Source organism: Macaca thibetana, chromosome 7 (assembly GCF_024542745.1).
Source record: "Macaca thibetana thibetana isolate TM-01 chromosome 7, ASM2454274v1, whole genome shotgun sequence".
NCBI lineage: Eukaryota > Metazoa > Chordata > Mammalia > Primates > Cercopithecidae > Macaca > Macaca thibetana.
Window position 1 is genome coordinate 76,483,943 of NC_065584.1, and position 23,427 is coordinate 76,507,369.

A 23,427-nucleotide genomic window follows, 5' to 3' on the forward strand; every position below is an offset into this window, starting at 1 on the left:
GGAGAGTTTACCACTTAAGATTATAGTTGGCTACATATTATAGAAAACCCAATATAACAGTGGATTTAAACCCCAAAGATTTATTTGCTCATCTAAATAGGTGGCCAGAGATAGAGAGTCTAGGGCTGATATGGCACCTTCTTAAAGACATTAAGGACGTGACTTTCTTCCTGTCCAGCCACCATCGATACCTAAGATCACATGGTAATTTCTGGAGCTCTAGCTATCAGGTTTACAGTCTTAACAGCAAGAAGGAGTTAACCAGGCAATATTATAAGACTGACAGGATTAAAAAGACTTCTTTTGACCAATTGCAATAGGAAGTCATAATAAAGATGATTACTTTTCCCTTCATAACTTCTTTCTCTCTTAGTCTTTCACACCCAAAATTTAGTCATTAAATATATTTCCGAGCCGGGCACGGTGGCTCACACCTGTAATCCTGGCACTTTGGGAGGCCGAGGCGGGCAGATAGCTTGAGGTCAGGAGTTCGAGACCAGCCTGACCAACATGGTGAAACCTCTTCTCTACTGAAAATACAAAAATTAGCCGGGCATGGTGGTGCATGCCTGTAATCCCAGCTATTCGGGAGGCTGAGGCAGGAGAATCGCTTGAAACTGGAAGGCAGAGGTTGCAGTGAGCCAAGATCATGCCATTGCACTCCAGACTGGGTGACAGAGTTAGACTCAGTCTCAAAAAAATAAAATAAATGTATTTCCTGTAACAGGATTTAACTAAATTGCCATCTACCAGAAGCAAAGCAAGCACAAAGTATTTATTAAACACTGTTCTTTCTGTCTTTTAGTTGATGATGGGGCTGCTGAAAAGGAAACTCTGCCAGAGTTTGGAGAGGGAAAGGACACCGGAGGACTTGTACCTGGGAAGTCTTTGGTCTTTGCAACACTAGAATTGTGTGTATGCATTCTAGTTAGACAGCTCCCAGAATTAAATCCTAAATTGACAGGTAGCCCAGGAGTAAAAGCTAGGAAGCCACAGATGCTATCAGAAGATGGAAGTAGATTGGTTTCAGCTGCGTTGGTTATCCTTTCCGAACTTCCTGCAGTGTGCTCTCCTGAAGGTATGCTGTGGTATGTGATTGCTTGACTTGACCTAGAAGAGAAATGGTTTTAATAGGTAATGGAATCTAGTTGCTAATCTTTTTCTTTTTAAATGAATGCTGACCCAAACATTTGGGTATTGTCTTTAATCCTCTAAGATTAGGATTACATTTTAATAAATTGTTTTACTAAAAGTAAAAATATAGAGAGCCAGGCGCAGTGGCTCACGTCTATAATCCCAGCACTTTGGAAGGCCAAGGTGAGTGGGTCGCCTGAGGTCAGGAGTTCGAGACCAGCCTGACCAACATGGTGAAACTCCATCTCTACGAAAAATACAAAATTAGCCAGACATTTTGGCACATGCCTATAATCCCAGCTACTCAAGAGGCTAAGGCAGGAGAATCGCTTGAACCTGGGAGTTGGAGGTTGCAGTGAGCCAGGATCATGCCATTGCACTCCAGCCTGGGCAACAAGAGTAAAATTACGTCTGGGAAAAAAAAAAAAAAAAAGAGAGAGAGAGTGAAAATATAGAAATAGCAAGTATTATAAATAGATATGCTCTTCTATGATTGACAGTACTTCAGTCAGTGGCAATTATTAGTGCTTGGGCATGTTTTGGTATACAGTTTCTAACAGACTTTTCCTGCCTCAGTGATGGCAAAAGTTTGTCATTGTATCTGGTTCTGTTTAGAATTGGCTCCATACTCTTTGTTGTTGTTGTTTGTTTGACACAGGTACTTTCTCTGTCACCCAGGCCAGAGTGCAGTGGAACAATCATAGCTCACTGTAACCTTAAACTCCTGGGCTTAAGCAATCCTCCTGCCTTCGCCTCCTGAGTAGTTAGGACTCAGGCCTGTGCCACCATACCTGGCTAACTTTTTTTTTTTAATTTTTTGTAGAGATGGGGTCTTGCTGGGTTGCCAAGGCTGGTCTTGACCTCCTGGCCTCAAGTGATCCTCCCTCCTTGGCATCCCAAAGTGCTGGGACTACAGGTGTGAGCCACCATGCCCAGCAAGTTCATACTCTTTAACATGGCATTTAAGGCTCTCTGTGTAGCTCTGCTAAGTCGTTACCTTTTTTCAGTTCCTTCTTTGCAAATCCTAAACCCAAGAGGCTTCATGTTCATCCTTGTTCTGTACTACCATGTCATTACTTGATCGAAATGACCCTTATCTGCTTTAAAAAATTTTTCTTTCTTTGTGGTTCAACTGCAGGCCTACTTCAGGTATAAAGGCTTCTCTAAAAACTCTAGCTCATCTGAGTTTTGTTTTTTCATGTATATGCATGTGTTATTTCCATATGTAGGTCTGTAGCTTTTTTTTTTTTTTTTTTTTTTTGAGACGGAGTCTGGCTCTGTCGCCCAGGCTGGAGTGCAGTGGCTGGATCTCAGCTCACTGCAAGCTCCGCCTCCCGGGTTCACGCCAGTCTCCTGCCTTAGCCTCCTGAGTAGCTGGGACTACAGGCGCCCGCCACCTCGCCCGGCTAGATTTTTGTATTTTTTTAGTAGAGACGGGGTTTCACCATGTTAGCCAGGATGGTCTCGATCTCCTGACCTCGTGATCCACCCGTCTCGGCCTCCCAAAGTCTGGGATTACAGGTTTGAGCCACCGCGCCCGGCCGGTCTGTAGCTTTTATCTGTCCTACAAAGGCATTATATGTAATTGAGTATTACATATAAAAGAGAAATGTCGGCCGGGTGCTGTGGCTCATGCCTGTAATCCCAGGCTGAGGCGGGTGGATCACAAGGTCAGGAGATCGAGACCATCTTGGCTAACATGGTGAAACCCCATCTCTATTAAAAATACAAAAATTTAGCCGGGCGTGGTGGTGGGCGCCTGTAGTCCCAGCTACTCAGGAGGCTGAGGCAGGAGAGTGACGTGAACCCTGGAGGCGGAGCTTGTAGTGAGCCAAGATCGCGCCACTACACTCCAGCCTGGGCAATACAGTGAGACTCTGTCTCAAAAAAAAAAAAAGAGAAATGTTTTGTTTCCAATTAAAATTGTATATTCTGTGAAATCTAGCAGATTATAGGTATTTAGTACTTAGTAGATACTTCTTAATTGGTAAACATATTTCTGCTAAGGGTGTTTTTTCGTTTTTTGTTTTTTGAAATGGAGTCTGGCTGTGTCACTCAGGTTGGAGTGCAGTGGCACTATCTGGGCTCACTGCAACCTCTGCCTCCCAGGTTCAAGCAGTTCTTCTGCTTCAGCCTCCCAAGTGTCTGGGACTACAGGCGCGCACCACCACGCCTGGCTAATTTTTGTATTTTTAGTAGAGACAGGTTTCACCATATTGGCCAGGCTGGTCTTGATCTCCTGACCTCATGATCCACCTGCCTTGGCCTCCCAAAGTGCTGGGATTACAGGCGTGAGCCACCGCACTCAGCCGCTAAAGATGTTATTTTTTTGTTGGTTGGTTTTTTTTTTTTTTAGACAGGGTCTCACTCTATGCCCAGGTTGGAGTTCAGTGGTACAATCTCAGCTCACTGCAGCCTCAACCCCCTGGACTCAAGCAGTCCTCCCACCTCAGCCTCCTAAGGCGCACACCACCGTCCCAGCTTTTTTTTTTTTTTTTTTTTTTTTTTCGTAGAGATGAAGTCTCACTGTGTTGCCCAGGCAACATTGTGAATGTACTTAATGCCACTGGATTATACACTAAAAATGGTTAACATGGTAAACTTTATGTTGTATATATTTTACCACAATAAAAGATAAATAAAAATAAGTTCATTTATCAACTGCCAAATAAAACAAAAACAGCAAAAGCATGATACTCATACAATTTAAACATCATCTCCAGTTATAACCATCAAGATTTAATCCATCCTTAAAAATTTTAATAAAACTACTTACATTATCTTAACAGTTACAGTTCTTTATTAGAAATCATCTTTTAAAAACTAAAAATCTGACATTGTCTTACTCCTTGATGATTTGTTTTTAGGAACCATATATACATAGGTTGAAATGCAGTATGTTTTTAAAAAATTTATTTTACAGGAAGCATCTCAATTCTCCCTACTATACTGTACCTCACAATTGGGGTCCTCAGAGAGACTGCTGTGAAGTTACCGGGGGGCCAGTTATCTTCGACGGTTGCAGCTTCCCTACAGGCTCTGAAAGGAATCTTATCTTCTCCCATGGCGCGGGCAGAAAAGAGCCACACTGCTTGGACTGACCTTCTCCGAAGTGCTTTAACAACAGTTCTTGACTGTTGGGATCCAGGTAATTGAGGCTATTTGGAAGCAGTTCAGTTTGTTTTAAAAAGTGAGAAAAAGAGTTTTTTGAGGATATTTTACTTGATTGTATTTGGCCATATCACCTAGAAGAGACCATATTCAATACTATGTGTTTAGAGGATACGTATAAGTAGATAGAAAATTGGCCTGGTGCAGTGGCTCACACCTGTAATCTCAGCACTTTGGGAGGCCAAGGCAGGTGTATCACCTGAGGTCAGGAATTCAGGACTAGCTGGGCAACATGGTGAAACCCCATCTCTACTAAAAATACAAAAACCAGCTGGGTCTGGTGGCACACGCCTATAATCCCAGCTACCCAATGCTGTCTCAACTACTCGGCTGAGACAGAAGAATTGCTTGAACCCTGGAGCTGGAGGTTGCAGGGAGCCAAGATCACGCCACTGCACTCCAGCCTGGGCAACAGAGTGAGACTCCGTCTCAAAAAAAGAAAAAGAAAAAGAAAGAAAGCTGTGTTCTGGGGCCGGGCGCGGTGGCTCACGTCTGTAATCCCAGCACTTTGGGAGGCCGAGGCTGGTGGATCACTTGAGGTCAGGAGTTCAAGGCCAGCCTGGCCAACATGGAGAAACCCCATCTCTACTGAAAATACAAAAATTAGGCAGGTGTGGTAGTGCACGCCTGTGATCCCAGCTCGGAAGGCTGAGGCAGGAGGCAGGAGAATTGCTTAAACCCAGGAGGCAGAGCTTGTAGTGAGCCAAGATCGTGCCACTGCACTCCATCCTGGGTGACAGAACAAGACTCTTGTCTCAAAAAAATAAAATTAAAAAGCTGTGTTCCGATTTTAGCGTCTTTAACCCTTAATGCTGTTAAATGACAGGCAACCTACACGTTGACAGTGAAAGACCTTCAGATATAATAGTGTGTTTAGTAAAAAAATAATGGAGTATGATCCATGTCTAGCCAATGGAAGTTTTTAATACACACAGTATACTGAAAAGTACATAAGCCATCTGTAGTCCCAGCTACTCGGGAGGCTGAGGCAGGAGAATGACGTAAACCCGGGAGGCGGAGCTTGCAGTGAGCTGAGATCCGGCCACTGTACTCCAGCCTGGGCGACAGAGTGAGACTCCGTCTCAAAAAAAAAAAAAACAAAACAAAACAAAAAGACCAATCTGGTTCACCATGCCAGCATTTACTAAGTGACTAGTCAAGTTATTCAGTTTTTCTGCACCTTAGTTTTCTTAATAAATAGGGATATTATGTTGCAAGAAATTGTTAGAGCAGTAACTTAATATGTGAAAAGCATCTCACTTATTACCTGGCATATATCAATAAATGATAGCCAGTATTATTTTCAACATCTGTTAAAACTTGTTTATCGCTGGGTGTGGTAGCTCACACCTGTAATACTAGCTACCCCGGAGGCTGAGGCAGGAGAATTGCTTGAACCCGGGAGGCAGAGGTTGCAGTGAGCCAAGGTCGTACCACTGCACTTCAGCCTGGGGGACAAAGCAAGACTCTGTCTCAAAAAAAAAAAAAAAAAATTTCTCTTTCTTCTTATTTTTGTGAGGCTTTTATTTTCAATAGTATGTTGTAGTGATTATAAAAATTCTTCATACACATTATACATTTTCCCTGCCTTCCCAGTTTTGTTTATAAATGTCACAATTTGCCATATTTCATTTTACATATAAAATGTTTTCAATTGAAATCAGCATTTATTGACCACCCACTTTGCCCAAAGTTGGGAATATAGTGGAGTCTGGCTCCTATAAATTGCTGTTGGGTGTGATTATTACCTTAAGAATTTCCCAAAGGCAATAGTCATATCTTAATTATCACTGCATTTCTAGTACATTAAAAAAAAAAATTATAACTTTTTTTTTTTTTTTTTAATGGGAGTACTTGGTACTGATTAAGTGAAATCAGGCAGAGTGTCACAAGTAGGATTCTCTAAAAGTACTCACTGAGTGGGAGTTTGGGGAGCAAGAAGTTTATTAAGAAACAACATCTGTGAGGGAAAAGGGGAAGGCAATATTGGGCAAAAGAAGTCAAACTGTGACAGTTTCCCAACAAATCTCAGTAAATCCGTCTGAGGAACTCTGGAGCCAGATTGCCCATCAGAGTGTCTGAACATATGACAGAAATGGCCTGGCCTTCAAATGTGGGCTGTTCCAGGAAGGATTTGATCTCAGGTAAGATAGCTATCTCTAGCTGAGGCTGACCCAGAAGGAGCTGACCCTTGATCACGCTTCCCACAGCTGGGCAGCACATTTTCCCTTGAAGGGGATGTCAGTGGTGCATCTCTGGATCCACCATTAAGGCTTCTCAGAAGAGTCAACATCTTAAAGGATTAGAAAGTTTTCTCCACATGGACATCGTAGAAATGGATTCTAGGAATCGCTTGAACCTGGGAGGTGGAGATTGCAGTGTGAGCCAAGATCGCACCTCTGCACTCCAGCCTGGGCGACAGAGCAAGACTCTGTCTCAAAAAAAAGAAAAAAAAAAAAAGAAAGAAATGGATTCTAGGTACAACAGTTTGACCAAAAACTTGGAGAATTAAATAGCTAAGGAAGGCAAGTAGAACAATGAGGGGGTGTGGATTTGGGTGGAAGAGTATGTAAGAGTGGTAAATGGCAATTAGTAGGGAAATAAGTTGGATGGTACATGGGGCCAGATTATGGAGTGTTTGGCACGATTTGGACTGCCTTTAATAGGCATGTGGAATCATGAAATGGTTTTTTGTTGTTGTTGTTTTTGAGATGGAGTCTCGCCCTGTTGCCCAGGCTGGAGTGCAATGGTGCAATCTCAGCTCACTGCAACTTCCGCCTCCCGGGTTCAAGCGATTCTCCTGCCTCAGCCTCCTGAGTAGCTGGGATTACAGGTGTGCACCACCAGGCCTGGCTAATTTTTGTTTTTTGTATTTGTAGTAGAGACAGGGTTTCACCATGTTGGTCAGGCTGGTCTCAAACTCCTGACCTCGTGATCCGCCCACCTCAGCCTCCCAAAGTGCTGGGATTACAGGCATGAGCCATTGTGTCCGGCTGAAAGGGTTTTAAGAAGGAAAGTAATGTGCTTGGATTTGCGTTTCTAAAGGTTCACTCTTGGCAGCAGTGTAAAGAAGAAAGCCACACTGTAGGAGATAAGATAATGTTAGTACGGACAAACAGGAGTAGAATGATGAAAAGTAAAATGTTAAGCAGTTTTCCACAGAACTTACTGATAGTTTGATTTAGGAGTTGAAAGGGTAGGATGACTTGAACACTCAAATGTGATTAACAGAAATAACCAAGTGAGGGTTTTTAGGACAAGAGAGTGAGTTGATTTTGAAATGCCTAGAGGATAGTCAAATGGAACAGATGGGTGGAGGTATGGAATTCAAGAGAGTAGTCTGGGCTACAGATACTTTCTGGACTATATATGTATTTGGGAGTTGTCAATGTAACCTATGGGACAATTGAAATCACCCAGCTTGAGTTTCTGGAGCAAGAAGAGGACCAAAAGCAAGGTGAGAGGAGATTCAGAAGATAATGTAGTTACAGAAGCCAGTTTTTAATAAAAAGGGAGTGGTCAGCACTATAAAATACTGTAGAGAGGCCAAACAGTGTGGGGGATAGAGCTCACAGTGTTGAGGCACAAATGAGAGGTGTAAGGAATGGGAAGGATCAGGTATAGGCTTCTCTTCACAGGAAGAAGAGAAATAGCTAAACGGAAAGTGTAAGGTCAAGGGATAACTTTTTTTAAAGATGACATTCAAGCATGAGTTCATACTTACAGGGCAAAAAAAGGAGGTGGACATGTGGTTGGAGTTAGAAGTATTAGAAAGGAAAGCAGCATCCCTGTCTAGGCAGAAGGAATAAAATTTACAGTACATTTAAAAGGATTGACCTCTGCCAATATGAGGAAAGAACAGGAGGTGAGGATAGAAAATAGTATTATAGCTACAAGTTTTTAGGTTGAGGGCTGGCCATTGTGGCTCACGCCTATAATCCCAGCACTTTGGGAGGCCATGGCCAAAGGACCGCTTGAGGCCAGGAGTTCAAACCAGTGTGGGCAACATAGCAAGATACTGTCTCTACAAATAATAATAATAATTCATGTTGAGGGTTATGATGAGCTTGCCTCTTTCATCTCACACACACAAAAAATGGGTTGTGTATTTTTTATTGTTTTTTTTTTTGTTTTTGGATGTGTATCAGGGAATTAGGCTAGGACAAGATTTAGACTAGCTACTGAGAGAAATTAAGGAGTTGATCATGACAGGTTAAATGTTTGCTGCCTAACAAATTGCCTCAAAACTTAGTGGCTTAAAAGAGCAAACATTTATTATCTGACAGTTTCTATGGGTCCAGGATTAGGAGCAGTTTAGCTATGTGGTTCTAGCTTAGGTTCTCTCATGAAATTACTGTTAAGGTGTTGGCCAGGGCTGCAGCTAGAGGATTCATTTCCAAGATGACTCATTCATATGGCTGTTGGCAAGAGGCCTCAGTTCTTACCACACAGGCTTTTCACAGGCTAATGCTAAGCAAATTATGCATCTATCATAGGTAAAAGTAGGAATAAAGAGATTTTAGAAGAAAAGGTAAAAAGAACCCAGGAGAACTTTATCCTACTGAGAATAAAGACATTTTTACTAAACAAATTAGCTGACTCTGTTGCAGTTTCAAGTTGCTATAGGTGGTTAAAAATAACTTTGCTGTAAGGGAAGCAGTATAGCATTATAGTTAACAGTACAGTCTCTGTAATCAAACTTTCTGCCTTACTAATTGTGTGACTCGGACAAATGACTACATGTCTGTTTCTCGTCCATAAAATAAGGGATATGAGTACCTACCTCATGTTGCTGTTATGTTGATTAAATATTTAATGTGTATAAAGTGCTTATAGCAGTGCTACATGTTAACGTTAAATATTAACTGTGTACTTGTTTTACCTTAAAATCGTTCAGATGTCTTTTATAAAATAAATCCTATTCATCCATAAAATTTTGCTTTCACTGCTACTGTGCCTCTTGAGTATCGTCAACTCTGATATTATCTCCTCAAGGCTTTCTCAGTATAGACTGTCCTGGGCTACTTTGAATATTGTTTGTTTGTCTGTTTGTTTGTTTAAAGGGACAGGGACTTGCTGTGTTGCCCAGGCTGGAGTGCAGTGTCTATTCACAGGCACAATCATTGTGCACTGCAGCCTCGAACTCCTGGTGGACTCAACCAGTTCTCCCACCTCAGTGTCTCAAGTAGCTGCGAGTACAGACACACACCACTGCTCCTCGTGTGGTGTTTTTTTGTTTTTGTTTTGTTTTGTTTTCTCTTGAGACGGAGTCTCCCTTTGCAGCCCAGGCTGGAGTGCAGTGGTGCAATCTCGCCTCACTGCAACCTCCGCCTCCCAGTGTCAAGTGATTCTCCTGCCTCAGCCTCCTGAGTAGCTGGGATTACAGTCATGCACCACCACATCTGGCCAATTTTTGTATTTTTAGTAGAGACTGGGCATCACCATGTTCACCAGGCTGGTCTCGAATTCCTGACCTCAAGTGATCCACCCGCCTCAGCCTCCCAGAGTGCTGGGATTACAGGCGTGAACCACCGCACCCAGCCAGCTTTTTAATATATTTTTATATGCTTAGACCTCATCACTAGCTGAAAGTCTTTGCTTCTCAGTTTATAGTGTATCTTCTCTATAAGATGTATTCTCAGTGCCTAAAAGAGGGCTGGCATACAATGTTTCTTAAGTACTTGTTGAACGAATGTGACCAAAACTACTACATATGTATGTCATTTCTTCATAAGTAACAACCCATTCTTAAACAATTTAAATATTTGAATTTGCTACACCTTTCGTTTTTGAATAACAGTGATTTTTTTTCCACAGCAGGTTCATTAAAATTATTTAATGAGAATATGACTAGAAAATAAAGGTAGATTACTTCTAATAGAAAATTCCTTCAAATGATTGTGGTACACAGCTGTTTTCAGGTTTTTCTCTACTCTTGAGAAATCATATGTGTAAAGTGCTAAGGTATTTTCACTTGATACATGTATTATCAAAATACTTTAACAAAGAGAAAATAATTGTCCAAGCATTTCTGTATTGCCTCACAGTAAAAGTAATTAACATGATAAGTAGCATATACTGAGCGTTATGTGTAGCACATTATTCTAAATGCTTCACATGGATTAACTCATTTAGTCTTCCTAACCCTATCAATGTGAGTACTGTTGTTATTCCCATTTTTACAGATGAGGAAACTGAAGATGCAGTTAGATGTCCAAAGTCACACAACTAATAAATATATATTCCTAGTAAATGTATATATTTATTTACTGATGCCTTAACCTTTAAAGATTATAATTACTTTGGTAGTTCTTAGCTCTAGAATTACTTATAATGCACATCTTAAAATGTACATTTGCCAGGGTTCTTAATCAGCGTTCATTGTCTGTATCTGTTGGGTACACCAAACTGTTACTACCAAACTGCAGACGGCTTCACACAGGTATATAAAACAGTAAATATGATCTGTTTCTAACAGAGCATTTCTCTTTAGTTGATGAAACACACCAAGAACTTGATGAAGTCAGTCTACTTACCGCTATCACAGTGTTTATTTTGTCTACCAGTCCAGAAGTAACTACCATCCCATGCCTTCAGAAGCGCTGTATTGATAAATTTAAAGCTACTCTTGAGATAAAAGATCCTATGGTAAGTGTCTTTTAACGGAAAGATGTATGTAATAGGACTATGGCTAGGCTTTTACAAAATTTTCTTTGTGATTTTGTTGGCTCCAATAGGAAATATTAGACTACAAATTTTTAATTTTCAGATTTCAGATTAATTTCTATTTCAGGAATGACAAAGCCAAATAAGTCTTGTTCTTCAACTCTAAGGGTAGAGGATAGTGGCAGAAGAGGAAATGTTAAGAAACTAAATTTGAGATAGAGGAATCTTAAGATTGATGTAGCACTAGAACTTTATAAGGGACTTTTATAAGATACTTTGTAGCATATTGTAGTGGATTTTATTTAAAAAAAAAAAAAGAGAGAAAGGGAGGCCAGGCACTGTGGCTCATGCCTGTAATTCCATCCAGCACTTGGGAGGACGCGGTGGGCAGATTGCTTGAGGCCAGAAGTGCGAGAGCAGCCTGGGCAGCATGGTGAGAAAGCATCTCTACAAAAAAACACAAAAATTAGCCTGGTGTGGGGGCACAGGCCTGTAGTCCCAGCTGCTCTGGGGGACTGAGGCAGGAGGATCACTAGAGCCTGGGACCTTGAGGCTCCACGATCATGCCACTGCACCCCAGCCTGGATGACATAGCCAGACGCTGTCTCAAAAAAAAAGACTCGAGCACATACCTTCAGTAATATGAATGTGAAATAATAGGACCCATTCCAAAAGCAATACACACAAATTTATCCAGTTCCTTTATGTCCCCTTCATTTGCTTGAGTAATCTCCTATTTTTTATGTGCCTCTAGGTGAGTTCATAGCCAGTGATCACACATATATCTACTCCTGAAGATATAGGAACCAGATTTTCTCTCAGAAAAAATAATTATTAAAACACCATTACAGTTAATTCAATAAAAGTTGATTTATATATTTGATGTATAGTCATTTCCTTTTATCCTCTGTCCTGTTGCCTGCTGCCTGCAGCAGCTTTGTACAGCAGTCTCCAAGTCGGGACTCTGATGCCTGATGACACATAATTAATATGGTCCAGACGTGGTTCCTTGAAACACTCAGACCATGACATTTGAACATCAAATACATCATTTTTGTCTAAAACATTTTCTGAAATCAACAAACTATCTTTCAAGGTTGTATGTGTTTTGTTGTTTTGGGTGTTTTTTTGTTTTGTTTTGCTTTCTACCCATAAAAATGTTAAAGGAGGAGGCTGGGTGTGGCAGCTCATGTCTGTAATCCCAGCACTTTGGGAGGCCAAGGCAGGTGGATCAGTTGAGGTCAGGAGTTCGAAACCAGCCTGACCAACAAGGTGAAACCCCTTCTCTACAAAAAATAGAAAAAATTAGCTGGGTGTGGTGGCGAACGCCTGTAGTCCCAGCTACTCGGGAGGCTGAGACAGGAAAATTGCTTGAACTCAGGAGGCAGAGGCTGCAGTGAGCCGAGATGACACCACTGCACTCCAGCCTGGGCAATGGATCAAGAGTCCGTCTCAAAAAAAAAAAAAGTTAAAGGAGGGGTTTTGGTGGTGTTTTTGTTTTACATTATAAAGACATGAGGGGGGAAAGGAGAATTAGAGAAAAGAAGAAAAATTAACCACTCAGTTTTGCTTCCCTGTTTACCTATAGGCTTCTTTCCCATTCCAAACTGTCACAACCACTGTTAGCATAGAAGTTTGATTACCTGGCCAGGCGCGGTGGCTCAAGCCTGTAATCCCAGCACTTTGGGAGGCCAAGACGGGCGGATCACGAGGTCAGGAGATCGAGACCATCCTGGCTAACCCGGTGAAACCCCGTCTCTACTAAAAAATACAAAAAACTAGCCGGGCGAGGTGGCGGGCGCCTGTAGTCCCAGCTACTCGGGAGGCTGAGGCAGGAGAATGGTGTGAACCCAGGAGGCGGAGCTTGCAGTGAGCCGAGATCCGGCCACTGCACTCCAGCCTGGGCAACAGAGCGAGACTCCGTCTCAAAAAAAAAAAAAAAAAAAAAAAGAAGTTTGACTACCTGTTGGCCCTTGGACTTTCAAAATTAAAGATAAATTAGAAATAAATTTAAATACCTTTGCTACTTTAAAAAGCAAAGAGTCGTCAGGGACTTTTTAAAATTTTATTTATAGTATTTGCTGTTCTTTTCTCTTACCCGATTAGGTGCAAATCAAGACCTACCAGCTCCTACATTCCATCTTTCAGTATCCAAATCCAGCTGTTTCCTACCCGTACATTTACTCTTTAGCATCCTGTATCATGGAAAAACTACAGGAAATAGACAAGAGAAAACCTGAAAACACTGCTGAGCTTCAGATCTTCCAAGAAGGCATAAAGGTCTTAGAAACACTGGTTACTGTTGCTGAAGAACACCATCGTAAGTATCAGCACTAAATTCATACTAACTCAGTCTCTACAAAAGTCAGAACTTTACTGTTATTTAAATTGCAAAACATTCAGTCACATCGTATCTGTATTTCACATTCATTGAAAGGTGTCATGTTAATCCCAAGTATTGATATAATTATGAATTTAGAAGATATTGGATGAATTGTTTTCTTTAGTGGGGAAAAATGTATACAGATCAGGGGCATTTGCAGCCTTATGTTAGGAACATTTAAGTCCCTGAACTTATATCATTTGTTTACTTTCTAGGCTCTCAGCTGGTGGCCTGTCTTTTGCCCATCCTCATTTCCTTCCTTTTGGATGAAAATGCTCTGGGATCAGCAACTTCCATAATGAGAAATTTACATGACTTTGCTCTACAAAATCTCATGCAGATTGGACCTCAGTATTCATCTGTTTTTAAAAGTTTAGTGGCTTCTTCTCCAGCCCTAAAAGCCCGCCTTGAGGCCGCTATAAAGGGCAATCAGGAAAGTGTCAAAGTCAAGATACCAACATCTAAATATACTAAGAGTCCTGGAAAAAACTCAAGCATCCAATTAAAGACCAATTTCCTCTGATGTTATTATTATTATTATTATTATTTGGAATAGTAAGCACCTTAATATAATACTTGATCATTTCCTTTGGGGACAAAAGGGACATTTTAGACACAAGTGCCCTTGGAGGTCTAGTTGATTGTTTTACCTTAAACAGCTGTGACTCTTCAAAGTAACAGCGTACTTACCATTTTTTTGTGTGTGCGTGGGTTTTGTGGGTTGGTTGGTTGGTTTGTTTTTTCTATTTAAAAAGACAACGGAGCTAACTTACCAGGAATTTTAAGAAAGTGCTAAAGAACTAAACTTACTAAACAATCTACTGCTTTAAAAATGAAATGGATTTCTTCTAACAGTCCGTACACATGCGGTATACTTAATACTGTGACAGATATAAATATGACTCTAGTGTAAATTATCTGCACTAATACTATATCCCAGTTGCTGATTTAAAATCTGCCTTGGCCAGGTATGGTGGCTCACCCCTGTAATTCCAGCACTTTGGGAGGCCAAGGCAGTTGGATCACGAGGTCAGGAGTTCGAGACCAGCCTGACCAACATGGTGAAACCAACATGTACTACTAAAAGTACAAAAATTAGCTGGGTGTGGTGGCACGCACCTGTAATCCCAGCTACTCAGGAGGCTGAAGCAGGAGAATCGCTTGAACCTGGGAGACAGAGGTTGCAGTGAGCCGAGATTGTGCCACTGCATTCCACCCTGGGCAACAGAGTGAGACTCCATCTCAAAAAAAAAAAAAAATTCTGCCTTATTCAGTAATTGTATTAAACTTTCTCTGATTTCTCCAAGAAGATAAAATGATTGGAGGACTATTTAGGAAACCTGGTCTAGGATTATCCAGTATACAATAATACAGATTACTTACAGCCTTACAGTGTGACATAAGATTTGGTATCTATATCATGGTTTTTCACCATCTTTTGGTTTAGTTTATATTGGGTTCAGAAAATGGAAGTTTTACTCATTTTAAATAGAATAAGGCATCTCCACTATTTTTCAAATGGATTTTTCCGTTTACCTTTGTTCTTACTAATTGTGTTCATTTTCATTTGTGGCAAACATTTGTATCAATGAGTTTTAATATAGGTTCATATCTATATTATATTTAGATCAACTATGGGTTTATATAAATGCCAAATTTAGTACAGCAAATTTAGGTCATCAGGTGAATACAAGTATTTTTTTTAACATGAAACATATTTTATTATAGAAAAAAGATTAATGATAAAGTCATATTGGTTGAAAAATATTTTTTAACTCTGTTCATGATTGTTGATTCTCCTTCTACTTCAGTGTTATACTGTGTGAATCAAGCACTATTGTCAAAACAGAGCATTTCCCTGTTAAAAATTACAAACCGAAGTGATAGAGGCATGTCAGAATTGAGAAAACATTTTGAAGCAAGAGCAATGTGATGTACCTATTTTATTATGTTTGTATATAAATACTATTGTAAACTGTTCAGAGTGAAAACATTTGACAAACTCTAACACTACAATCATTTTTTCTAAGTTACATAAATAAAGCTAATTTTCATTATCATTCTTGTATTTTTAAATTATTTTACCAACAAAAGATGGCAGGTTGGTTTCTCTCACACAGAGTCCAGAAAACCAGCCTTTTTTCTCAGAAGAGCCCTTTCTTTGGAGCATTATTTGTGATGGTTTAGATTTTCTGTCTCTTCCTGAGTGTCTCTAGGCATCGAGTGTATTTCTTATTGTTCCCTTTACCTAAAATGTGCTTTTCTCTCCTCTCTTCTGTCTGGTGATTGCCCATTCCTTATAGGCCTGGCTTAAATGTCACCTTTCCTTGGTAACTCTCCTTAACACTTCTTAACTTCCTCTTACACCAATTTAACTGCTTCCTCATCTGTGTTTCCATAGTGCTTAATACATTCTTGTATGCATAAAAAATCACATTGCAATTTGTGTTTTGTTTGTTTGTTTTAAGCCAAGGTCTTGTTCTGTTGCCCAGGCTGGAATGCAATGGTGTGAACACAGCTCAGTGCAGCCTTGACCTACTAGGCTCAAGTGATCCTCTTTGCCTCAGCCCCCCCAAGTAGCAGGAACTGCAGATGTACGCCTCCAAGCCTAATTTAAAAATTTTTTTGTAGATATGAGGTCTCACTATGTTGCCCAGTCTGGTCTCAAACTCCTTAGCTCAAGCTGTCCTCCCACCTTGGCCTCCCAAAGTGCTAGGATTACAGGTGTGAGCCACCACACCAAGCCCACATTGCATTTTAATATTATCTTGTCTCCTTCTTAGACTGTACCTCTTCAAAGGGAGAAATTATGTCTTTTATAACTTGCTCACTTAATAGCTATTGAATTGCACTGGTACAGGATGGATCAGGACTTGTAACTTCTTTGCCAAGGTAAATGCTGAACTAGGTTGTTCTCAGGATGTAACTAATTAATTTGACTTAGGGACTTCTAAAAAGTGTTTTGTCTGTTTTCGCTGTTTCATTTAGTTTGCTCTTACACGTTAAGATTTCTACTCCTTTGGTAGCCTACTATCCTGAATTACTTGGATTAAAGGTGCTTATATGAATGTCAGTAATTAGTAAAAAAAACTCTTATGTCCAGTGTAATGGAATTAGGAAATCTGAGCTATTCTTAAATGTATTGCCTTAAATCGCCTTATTTAATACAACACTGAACTGTTAAATGTATCCTTACTGATAATGAAATTAAGGCTTAACAGCTGGGATTTGAACCCATCTTTCTGATCCCAAGCATTCATGCTGGAGACAGAAAAACTGGCAATCCCGATTCCATCAAGGTATAGCTTTTCTCCTCTTTCAGCACTCCGGGCTCCCTCAGGAGCCTTCCTCAGTCTTTGTTAAAGATATTTTCAATTACATTTCTCCAAATTACAACTAAAAAATTTCTGGCTAATACAGTAGGAAAAAGTATTTTTAAAATTATCTTCTACAGTTTCTTTTTTTTTTTTTTTTTTTTTTTGGAGATGGAGTTTTGCTCTTGTTGCCGAGGCTGGAGTGCAGTGGCACGGTCTTGGCTCACTGCAACCTCCATCTCCCAGGTTCAAGTGATTCTTCTGCCTCAGCCTTCCCAAGTAGCTGGGATTACAGGCATGTGCCACCACATCTGGATAATATTGTATTTTTAGTAGAGGCAGGGTTTGTCCATGTTGGTCAGGCTGGTTTCGAACTCCTGACCTCAGGTGATCTGCCCGCCTCAGCCTCCCAAAGTGCTGGGATTACAGGCATGAGCCACTGCACCTGGCCCATCTTCTACAGTTTCTATGGGGATAGATTATATGCTTAGATTACTAATGAGTCTCGTTGTAATAAAGCAGTTGCATATTAACTAGCTTGGTAACTTTACAAATTAAAAATGTTGATTAGTAACTTGGATGAAACCATCAAAATGGTATAATATTTGTCTTGAGCTTTATTTTTTTCTAAGAGGAGAAATACAGACAAAGCTACTAGTTAAGTTGTTCTATTTAGCCCATTGCTTAAAAGCTTATGTAAAATAACACTGGATATAACAGATTTCTGTTAATAAAATATTGAGTCTAAATTTTACTTCTATAAAACAAACTTCACTGTCAACTTAAGGGAACATGAAGGCCCTTGAAAAGATATAAGTAACTACTATAAAAGAGGTATGATGGTGAGGTTTGGGCTTAAAGTTTATTAAAAAAAAGTTGGCCAGGCACGGTGGCTCATGCCAGTAATCCCAGCACTTTGGGAGGCTGAGGTGGGCTCCCAAGGAGATCACGAGGTCAGGAGAGCAAGACCATCCTGGCTAACACGGTGAAACCCCATCTTTACTAAAAATTAGCTGGGCATGGTGGCAGGTGCCTGTGATCCCAGCTACTTGGGAGGCTGAGGTAGGAGAATTGCTTGAACCCGGAGGTGGAGGTTGCATTGAGCCAAGATCGTGCCATTGCACTCCAGCCTGGGTGACAGAGCGAGACTGTCTCAAAAAAAAAAAAAAGTTATGAATATAGCGCTATGGGAGCCCAGAGAAGAAAACTGGAGCTTCCAAGATCAACTTTATGGAAAGCATCTTACAATACAGGTCTAGAGAATAGCACTTGATGGAATAGATACATAACCCAAGAGTCCTTTTTTTAACCAATATTTAAAACTGTTTAATTATATATATCATATATAATCCCAAAATTATGACCTATTAGATAAAGTGCTGAAATGTATTCACAACTACAGAAGTATGTACCACATATTTCCCCAAAACTTTTGTTTTGTTTTTTGTTTGTTTTCTGAGATGGAGTCTTGCTCTGTCGCCCAGGCTGGAGTGCAATGGCATGATCTCTGCTCACTTCAACCTCCGCCTCTCAGGTTCAAGCAATTTTCCTTCTACAGCCTCCCAAGTGGCTAGGATTACAGGCATGCCCCACCTTGCCTGGCCAATTTGTGTAATTTTTCTTTTAAATAGAGATGGTGTTTCACCACGTTGGCCAGGCTGGTCTCACACCCCTGACCTTAAGTGATCTGCTGGCCATGGCCTCCCAAAGTGCTAAAATTACAGGGTTGAGCTACCACACCCAGCCTGGGCTACTTTGTATGGTATTAGGAATGAAAAAGAACAGAAACAGTGTTACCCCAGTGGAACAAGAAAGGGAAGATGCTGGCTTTTTGTATTTGGGGGTTTTTTGTTTTTGTTCAAAGAGGCAGCCTGTTTCTTTCATGAACCATATTCTGTTTCTTTCGTGCTTCAGAAGTAATCAGTTATGGCCTGCAGCACTGGACAAATCAATGGTATAAGCATACATCTCAGATGTGATAACTTCAGAATCCAAGAGAAGAATCATCCCAAGGGCTGGACATAGTGGCTCACACTTGTAATCCCAGCAACTTGGGAGGCCAAGGCAAGAGGTTCTCTTGAGCTGAGGAGTTTGAAGTTACAGTAGGCTATAATTGTGCCATTGCACTGCAGCCTGAGCTACGAACTGAGATCCTACCTTAAAAACATACATAATTTTTTAAAAGAATCATTCTAAGCCCAAGTCATATCCTCCATGTTGACATATACCATATTTTCTCTTATCTGTATTCCAGTAATAGGGAGTAGGGTCAATCCCTTCCTTTTTATAACCTGCAGGCATTTCTTCATTATCCCAGATATGCAGTGAGCCTCCCACAATCTCACCAACATTCAGCATCAACACACTGACAGATTCAGTAAGACAGGAATGCTCAGGATGTCACTGCATATAGAAGGACTTGATCACAGGAAATCAACACAGCAAGATTGGTTCATTAATGGTGTTGTCATCAGCCTCAGGAGCTTTGGGGATGTTTTTCTCCAAATTCCTAGGAAGTTCCATATCTTTTCTTTATATTGCATTTTAGCCACACCATAGCATCTGTTTAAAAGGCCGTTTGGTGGGCTTAAAGTATGGGTTCAGGTTATATACTTATCGCCAGTGACTTCAAGACTACTACATTACAAACCAAGCCCTCCAATCAGTTCAGGAGGTCCTCAAAAGTCAGGAAAGGGCACCCAGCTTCCACATGAGTGTATTCAGCCAAGTGCCTTCAAATTCTGGATGCTCTGCCCTGTATGACTGTGCGACACAAAAAAACTTCTGGGGCTGGAATGCCTGTCTCCTGGTACAACTAAGAGAACTTAGTCAAAAATGCCTCTTCCTTGGGCTGGGCACTGTGGCTCACTCCTGTAATCCAAGCACTTTGGGAGGCCAAAGCAGGTGGATTGCTTGAGCCCAGGAGTTTGAGACTGGTAACAACAGGAGGCAGAGAAACTCTAGGCAGACAATAGCAGGTCCCTGATGAAGCCACACCTCAAGCTGAAAAGCCTGAGACTGCAGCCCAAAGAAAGAACTTCTATCCCGTTTTCCCACTCAAATGTTGCCTTTTCCTAAACCACCCATGGCCCACCCCACATCCTATGCCTATAAATACCCCAGACTCAGTTAACAGAGAGGAGAAGCAGCTGGACGTAGGAGACTACAGCTGGGCATCAGAGAGAAGTGGCTTAACTTCGCAGTAACAGCTTGGTGGCGTAACTTTGGAAAAGAATCCAGCCAAAGACAGCCGGACTTCAGGGGAAAATTACCTACCTCCATCCCTTTTTATCTCCCCTTCCCACTGAGAGCCACTTCATCAGCAATAAAATCCCCCGAACTTACCATCCTTCAATTTGTACGACCTCATTTTTCCTGGATGCTGGACAAGAGCTCGGGAGCCACAAGTGCAAAAACAAAAGGGCCCACTGAGCTGTTAACACCTGAGCTGTCCACGGACAGCAGAGCTAAAAGAGCACTGTAACTTGCCCTCTGGGGCTTCAGGGGTTGTGGGCACCACCTCCCCAGTCACTGCCATGGGGCCTCAAAAGCACTCACCTCAGCTCCTGCACCTGCTTACCTGCGCACACCCACATGGGGTGGAACGCAGCAGGTCCAAGTGAGTCGAGTTTGCCCCTGCTGGCACCAAAGTGGACAGCTGGTTCCAGCACTCGTGCACTCCAGTTCCCACCTTGTTCACTCACATGCTCCCTTCCACAAGGAGTCGAGAGCTACAGGCTGAGTAAATGAGGCACCCCTGTTTCGAGTCCCACGAAGGGGTCAGGAAAATATCCTGCTTTAAGACCAGCCTGGGAAACATGGCAAAACCCCGTCACTACTAAAAACACAAAAATGAGCCAGGAGTAGTGGTATATGCCTGTAATCCCCATTACTCTTGAACCTGGGAGGCTGAGATTGTGCCACGGCACTACAGCCTGGGTGACAGAGCAAGACACTCTCTCTCTCTCAAAAAAAAAAAAAAAAGAAGCCTCTTCCCCAAATAATCAAGTTTGAAGAGTGTAACACCAGCCTGGGCAACATAGTGAGACCTGGTCTCTACTGAAAAAAGAAAATCTGCCAGGCATGGTGGTGCAAGCCTGTAGACCAAGCTACTTGGGAAGCTGAGGCAGGAAAATTGCTTGAACCTGGGAGATGGAGGCTGCAGTCAGACATGATTGCACCAGTGCATGCCAGCCTGGGTGACACAGTGAGACCCTGTCTCAAAAATAAAACAAACAAAAAAAGTATAGCACCACCTTCTGCTGGTATTTGCACTATTTTTGGAGGAGTAAAGTCACGGTACCCCCATCAAAGAAGTGATCTCTAAAGCACCTGGTGGCCATGGATCATGCTTTTCGGAGTTTGAACATGTTTTCTCCAAAGATCATCACGTGTCTGTTGATCTGGATGTCAACAGCAACCAAGAGTCTTGTAACATTAATTTTAAGAGAAGAATTACCTTTTTTGCAGTATCTTAAAGAATTCTCTTTATCTTTATTATAATACAAGATTTTCATTACGAGGGAAGAAATTCAGCCCTCAAACTACTGAACTATTAAACAATCCACTAAACTATGATAATGTTAATGCAAAAATTGAAAATATTTGAAATAACTGTATACTCTAAAAAAAGTACAACACTAAAATGTCATTTTGACCAGGCACGGTGGCTCACGCCTATAATGCCAGCACCTTGGGAGGCCGAGGCAGGCCGATCACTTGAGGCCATGAGTTCGAGACCAGCCTGGCCAACATGGTGAAACCCCGTTTCTACTAAAAAAATAAAAATTAGCCAGGAAGGCCAGGCGTGGTGGCTCATGCCTGTAATTCCAGCACTTTGGGAGACCGAGGCGGATGGATCATGAGGTCAGGAAATCGAGACCATTCTGGCTAACACAGTGAAACCCCATCTCTACTAAAATACAAAAAATTAGCCGGGCATGGTGGTGGGTGCCTGTAGTCCCAGCTACTCGGGAGGCTGAGGCAGGAGAACGGTGTGAACCTGGGAGGCATAGCTTGCAGTGAGCTGAGATTGTACCACTGCACTCCAGTCTGGGCAACAGAGTGAGACTCTGTCTCAAAAAAAAAAAAAATTAGCCAGGTGTGGTGGCGGGCACCTGTAATCCCAGCTACTTGGGAGGCTGAGGCAGGAGAATTGCTTGAAGCCGAGAGGCGGAGGCAGAAGTTGCAGTGAGCCAAGATTGCGCCACTGCACTCCAGCCTGGGCAACAGAGTGAGACTCGGTCTCAAAAAAAAAAAAAAAAAAAAAAAAACTGTGTCATTTCTGGTGGTTTAATGATTGTCTACACGTATCTTTCCAGAGCCCATTACTATTTATAAAGTCAAGGTAATTATATATATTGCATCTTCTCCATCAATTGAATATACTTTCCTCTTTACAAATAATTTATTAGCTCTTTTTTTTCTCTTTTTCTTTTTTTTTGAGATGGAGTCTCACACTGTCACCCAGGCTGGAGTGCAGTGGTGTAATCTTGGCTCAATGCAAACTCAACCTCCTGGGTTCAAGCGATTCTCCTGCCTCAGGCTCTCAAGTAGCTGGGTTTACAGGTGCCCATCACCATGCCCCACTAATTTTTGTATTTTTAGTAGAGATGGGGTTTCACCATGTAGGCCAGGCTGGTCTCGAACTGCTGATCTCAAGTGATCCACCCGCCTAGGCCTCCCAAAGGGCTGGGATCACAGGCATGAGCCACCACACCCGGCCTAAATTGTTAACTCTTGCAAGACCTCAATTATTCAGGAGAAATTATCTCTGTTTGCTAGAAATATAGTTATCTATATTTCTATTTCTGGCTGGTAGTGATCAATTAATGAATTATACCCATGTTGGCCTCTCTGTTTTACCAGCCTATTTGATTGATGTCTGGGCTTGTTAGCTTTGAGGAAATTTTGTATTGTGATATAGAACTGAAACATATCCAGTATAGACCACAAATACAATCCAGGTTGCATAAATCAAAAAGTGTAGCTTCCTTTAAATGCTTTTCTCTTTTGTTAGGACTCCTGCATTATCAACTGGGGCATTATAAAATTATGATTCCGGCCGGGCGCGGTGGCTCAAGCCTGTAATCCCAGCACTTTGGGAGGCCAAGGTGGGTGGATCACGAGGTCGGGAGATCGAGACCATCCTGGCTAACACGGTGAAACCTCATCTCTACTAAAAAATACAAAAAAATTAGCCGGGCGTGGTGGCAGTCGCCTGTAGTCCCAGCTACTCAGGAGGCTGAGGCAGGAGAATGGCGTGAACCTGGGAGGCAGAGCTTGCAGTGAGCCGAGATCGCGCCACTGCACTCCAGCCTGGGCAGTGACAGAGAGAGACTCCGCCTCAAAAAAAAAAATATGATTCCACAGTCTACTTGAGGAAAATTCCTATATCCACATATCATCCTTTAAGTAGAGAGTGTATTTCAAAAAATTAACATGTTTTAAATGATTCTTACTATTCCAAGTATTCTGTATTCTTTGAGATAATAAGTCATAGGATGGGCATGGTGGCTCACACCTGTAATCCCAACACTTTGGGAGGCCGAGGTGAGTGTATTACTTGAGGCCAAGAGTTTAAGACCAGCCTGGCCAACATGGTGAAACCTCGTCTCTACAAAAAAACACAAAAATTAGCCAGGTGAGGTTGTGCATGCTTGTAGTCCCAGCTACTCAGGAGGCTGAGCCAGGAGCATCGTTTGAACCTGGGAGGCGGAGGTTGCAGTGAGCTGAGATTGCACCACTGGGAGACAGAGC

The 23,427-nt window shown here is 41.7% G+C and overlaps 1 protein-coding gene across 8 annotated transcripts in view; it reads left to right on the forward strand.

Annotated features, from left to right (window-relative positions):
* The window catches only part of HEATR5A (HEAT repeat containing 5A), a 124,739-nt gene extending 109,325 nt beyond the window's left edge, over nucleotides 1–15,414 (forward strand). For all 8 annotated transcript variants that reach the window (XM_050799684.1, XM_050799682.1, XM_050799689.1 and 5 more), the window contains 5 exons: nucleotides 806–1,078; nucleotides 4,058–4,282; nucleotides 10,799–10,953; nucleotides 13,078–13,291; nucleotides 13,570–15,414. In XM_050799684.1, coding sequence (XP_050655641.1) covers nucleotides 806–1,078; nucleotides 4,058–4,282; nucleotides 10,799–10,953; nucleotides 13,078–13,291; nucleotides 13,570–13,877 — 1,175 coding nt within the window. In that variant the 3' untranslated portion in view covers nucleotides 13,878–15,414. The remainder of the gene's footprint in view (nucleotides 1–805; nucleotides 1,079–4,057; nucleotides 4,283–10,798; nucleotides 10,954–13,077; nucleotides 13,292–13,569) is intronic.
* The last annotated feature ends 8,013 nt before the right edge of the window (nucleotides 15,415–23,427 follow it).